This window comes from Nansenia antarctica (assembly GCF_963989245.1).
Source record: "Nansenia antarctica genome assembly, chromosome: 1".
Lineage (NCBI taxonomy): Eukaryota > Metazoa > Chordata > Actinopteri > Argentiniformes > Microstomatidae > Nansenia > Nansenia antarctica.
Window position 1 is genome coordinate 43825169 of NC_137674.1, and position 5449 is coordinate 43830617.

Sequence of the window (5449 nt, forward strand, 5' to 3'; positions counted from 1 at the left end):
TGCGATTCTCCTTCAGCATGTGAGGAACCCCAGAGCCCACAACATGGTTCTGGCCCATGCCTCCGCACCGACACCTTACACCAGAGCGCTCGCCGACTTGGATGCCCGCTACGGTCGTCCCTGGAACCACGCCCTTGCTGAACTGCAAGCCCTCGAACAGCAGGCCCCCATCAAGGATGAACGGGCGCTGGATGACTTCGCGCTCCGCGTGCACACCTTGGTTGGAATGCTGAAGACGCAGGGCCCAGCTGGCGCCAGCGAGATCAACAGCACCTCCAACGTAGAGCGGCTGCTCCGCAAGATCCCACGCTTCCGGCAGGAGAGGTTCCGGCGACAGCAGCGCGTTCGTAACCCCGGGAAGTTGGGTCTGAGCATGGCTGCCTTCGCGGAGTTCCTACTGGAGGAAGTTCATGACACCAACGTAGACGCCATGGGTTACGCTGAGCCGAAGAAGGAGAGGGAGAAGGGAGACCGCTGGGACGGGCCGAGCTCGAACAGAGGACGCCCAGTAGGAGTGCTGCACACGGAGGAGGAGCCTCGGAGAGAGAGGAAAGCCCGACCTGAGGGAAAGGATTCCTCTCAACCCCCTCAAAAGGGACGGAGAGGTCCACCGCCATGTCCGTACTGCACCAGCGAGCACTGGTTCAATGAGTGCAGTGACTTCAACAACCTGAGTACCGAGGCCAAGCAGAGGTGGCTCGAGGAGAACAAGAGGTGCTGGAACTGTGGGCGCGACCATCTGGCTAAGAACTGCACCTTGAGGAGAAAGTGCAACCGCTGTGAGGAGGTCCACCTCAACATCCTACACGAGGTCTCCCTCGCCAGGTCCACGGAGGGCACCAGAAGCCCTAGGTCCGGTAGCGCACCGGAAGAGGCAACACCTGTCTACTACCTAGACCCAGCCCGGAGCAGCGGCTCCAAGGTCCTACTGAAGGTGGTGAAGGTCCGACTTCACCACAACAACGCTGTGTACGACACGTACGCCGTTCTAGACGACGGGTCGGAACGGACCATCCTTCTCCAGGAGGCAGTGCGCCAGTTGGGGCTCCAAGGGACTGAGGAGAAGCTAACTCTGCGCACGATACGTCGCGACCTTAAAGAGGTCACCGGGGCGAGAATCAACTTCTCTATCTCCCCGGCGGGGCGGCCGTCGGACAGATATCGGCTTAAGAATGTCTTCACCGCAGACCAGCTAGCGCTCTCCCGCTACGACTACCCCCTGGAGAGATTACGCGCAAGATATTCCCACCTACGGCGAGTAGACCTACATCCGATAGAAGGAGCGGAGCCAACCCTTCTCATCGGCTCGGACAACGCTGCACTGATCGTGTCGCTCCGTCCTCCGCTGAGAGGACCACGAGGCTGCCCGATGGCTGTTAAGACTGCGCTTGGGTGGGCCCTCCAAGGCGCTACCGAGTGGAGAGATAGAAACGGGAGAGCTACGTCATCCCTCCATGTCCGAACCGAAGAAGTGCAGACCATCAACTGCCTTCACACCAGGGTGGACTCCATGAATGCGGCGCTACGGGATAACGTCCAGAAACCCGAGGGAGAGGGGAACAGCTTTGATTCCCTGCAGAAGGAATTCCAGGAGGTCCTCGATGAGCTGGTCGGAGAGAAGAGCCTGGATAAGTTCAGGGTTGAATATGAGAAGCTGACTAGTGCCCTGTTGAAGTCCCACGTGAGTGAGAAGCGGCTGATGACAAAATGCAGAGAGCTGAATGCGGAGACAGTGACCAACTCAGTGAAGGTTGCCACTGCACTAAAGCTATCCCAGGAAGACCAGACTACTATCACGTCTCTGGAGAAGGAAGTGAAGCAGCTGCACACGGAGCTGGACGCCAAGCAGTCGGACATCAAAGTGCTGAACCAGCCGGGCCAGCGAAGCAGAGAGGAGCAGCAGAGGCTGGAGCAGCAGCTGCGGGAGCAGAAGATCAACAATGAGAGAACCACAAAGGAGCTGGAGCAGCTGCAAGTCAGAAACACCAAACTCCAGCAGGAGAACGAGCACAACGCCTTGAGTATGGAGCAACAGTCCCTGGACAATCAGCAAAGGGCATCTGACCTCAGGATTAAAGAGGAGGAGGTGAATCAGATGCGTCAGGAGATTGCCAAGCAAACGAAGTTGAGAGAGGCCACCCAGAGGAAGTTCCGACATATGGAGGATCAGAAGTTGGATGTGGAGCAGCAAAGGGACATGCTGAAAACCCAGATAGCTGGGCTGGAGAGAGAATTGGAGTCTTCCAGAAAGCAGATGGAGATTGACAAAAAAGTCAGGCAGAAGTGGACGAGGGAGAGAGACAACTTGTCCGAAGGTGCCGTGGTACTGGTGATCGACCAGTCCCTTCCACGCGCCGCCTGGCAGACAGGCAGAGTGACCAAGGTCCTGCCGGGTCCGGATGGAAGGGTGCGGACGGCCATCGTGGACGTTGGTGGTCGCACTTACACCCGACCTGTGGCACGTCTGATTGAGCTCCCTCAAATTACGAAGGACACTATCACCTCCTACCTCACGCTGCTAGAGCAGCCTAGCCAGTGTGCCTTCCCTAGTTAAATGAAACCGAGGGTTTCATGGGGCGGCTGTTATGAAGGCCCACAATTTAGAGCCAGTTTAGTTTCCCCGAATCAGCCCTATTTTGCCCCTGTTATTTACTTTATTATTTTCCATACTATTCATGTACGTTTTCGTGAAGTGTATGTATTGTTATTGTAATGTTTATGTATATGTTTAATGACGTGGTATATCCGGGGTGTGTCCGTGACCCGGATGCTGTGTCCGGTTGATATATATATAGGGACGGAAGTGCTCTGTGCGTCAGAGTGTGACGAGAATCAGAGTGATGAGAGTAACGAGAGAGAGTAACGAGAGAGAAGTAACGAGAAGTCGACCTAAGATGGCGGAGTCAGTAAAACGCACACCGTGCTGAAGCTGAAGACGCCAAGTGATTATTGAGTTCACAACTGTGATAGCCCGTTTAGCTGTGTCCCCGTTAGCCAGCCTTGCCAGCAGCCGGCTGCGAACGTTGGACCAAGCGAGACCCAAGCTGGACAGAGCCGTCGCCTCCACGCGTGGATTGCGACCGACCGCTGACTCCACCGGAGCTTACCGTGGACCCCCGGACCTGAGCCCTTCACACCTCGTCGTGGACTACGAAGAAGGCCCTTTCCCTTCGAGTTGCTACGTCACCCCCCCCCTTTTGTCTGCTACCTTCCTCGAAGCACATGCGAGCTCCAACCAGGCCTCAACGCGCTCCTTTCAGTCCGGGACTCTAAGCCTGTTCAGGCCAGATACTGTGAGTGAGTGAGTGTGTGTGTGGCCGGCGGGGAGGGAGTATATTTGGGATGTGTATAACTTGTATAAATAAATGTGTTTGTTCATATGGGATACCGTTACTGTGTGTTTAGTCGTCTGTTAGCTAATGTTAGTGCTAATGCTAATGCTAATGCTAATGCTAATGCTAACGATAGTACTGCTAGTCTAAAGGGTTGCTGGCGCCCCCTGCCTGTATCCTCCTACACTGCCTATTTAGCTCAGAGTTAGTTAGATAACCAGCCCTTCCTAAATTCTACAGTCCTTTTAGCTACTCCCTGGTTACACACACATTAGACACACACACATATTACACACACGTACACACACCCTAGACACACACACACACACACAGGCTAGACACACACACACACACTAGACACACGCTCACACACACACACACACACACACACACACTAGACACATACACACACACGTACACACACACACACACACACTAGACACACACACACTAGACACATGTACACACACCCTAGACACACACACACACACACACACAGAGACACACACACACACACATTAGACACACACACACACATACACATTAGACACACATTAGACACACACGCACACATTAGACACACACACACAGTAGACACACACACACACACAGTAGACACACACACACACACACACACAGTAGACACACACACACACATTAGACACACACACACACAGTAGACACACACACACACAGTAGACACACACACACACACATTACACACACACACACACACACTAGACACACACACACACACTAGACACACACATACTAGACACACACACACATACTAGACACACACAAGCTAGACACGTACACACACACATTAGACACACACACACACATTAGACACACACATATTAGACACACGCACACACACCCTAGACACACACACACACACACACACACATTAGACACACACACACATATTAGACACACGTACACACACCCTAGACACACACACACACATTAGACACACACACACACTAGACACACGTACACACACACTAGACACACGCTCACACACACACACACACACACACACTAGACACATGTACACACACACACTAGACACACACACACACTAGACACACACACACACACACTAGACACACGCACACACACACACTAGACACACGTACACACACACACACACACACTAGACACACACACACACATTAGACACACACACACACACACACAGACACACTAGACACACACACACCTCTGCTCCAGAAGGGCTTGTCGTCCCTGGGATCGTCGTGGTAACGGTTGGTCATGTTGGACCCCTCGTCTCCCGGGTCGTCCGCCTTCATGGTTCCGACCCGCGTTCTTGTCGCTCCAGCACCGTGTGTGTGTGTGTGTGTGTGTGTGTGTGTGTGAGGAGACCCCAACTACTGAGAATCCAGTCACTGCGTCTCCTTTCTACCCCTGTACTTTGAGCTGCAAACAAACTGTGTGTTTACACACACACACACACCAAGGACGTGTCGTCCATATAAGCATAGTAAGCAGTAGTTACCCAACGAAAAAATAAAAAAGGACAGTGAAAATATTAAAATAAAAGTGCATGTAACCGTTTGTTTGTTTTCATTAAAAGAGTCGTATTTTAGGTCCCAGGGCAGCAGGAGTCATTCATTTTGGCGCCACCTGCAGGAGTAAGCACTCGCTATTCTGCTTGCTTGCATTGCGTTGCATTACAAGCAGGCCAGGGGTGCACATAACTGGTGCACCAGTGCGCATGCGTCTCCAAAATGCATGCTGCGCGGCAGATCAGCCGCATGAAATGAATGAATGAATGAATTAATGGTCTTTATTGTCATTGCTACAGTACAGGTACCAAACAACGACATTTAGGAGGGGTGGCTCCCCTGGTGTTAGGGGAAAAAAAAAAAAAATTAAAAACATCACAAGAAGGGAAGGAGCTGGTTTACATAAATAAAGGCTATGTACACTATCCACTATACTATACTGTACAGATAGACGACTAGGGTTGTCATATTGCACAATAGTGTTATTTCACATTTATTTAAAGTGTCGCAGTTTGCAGGCTTGAAATGTACATATTTGTGCCTCAGCACTACACCTGATTTTTTCAGTCCAGCAGCTGCCATCAA

At 52.2% G+C, this 5449-nt stretch overlaps 1 protein-coding gene across 2 annotated transcripts in view; it reads right to left on the bottom strand.

Annotated features, from left to right (window-relative positions):
- Positions 1-4736, bottom strand: part of LOC308171018 (C-type lectin domain family 10 member A-like) — an 11967-nt gene extending 7231 nt beyond the window's left edge. The window contains exon 1 of one of the 2 annotated variants that reach the window (XR_013937812.1): positions 4558-4736. Coding sequence is in view for 1 of the 2 variants with exons in the window: in XM_080545884.1 (XP_080402010.1) it covers positions 4558-4648 (91 nt within the window). In the remaining variant the exon portion in view is untranslated. The remainder of the gene's footprint in view (positions 1-4557) is intronic. The other variant, XM_080545884.1, reaches the window with a different exon arrangement.
- Between the last annotated feature and the right edge of the window lie 713 nt (positions 4737-5449).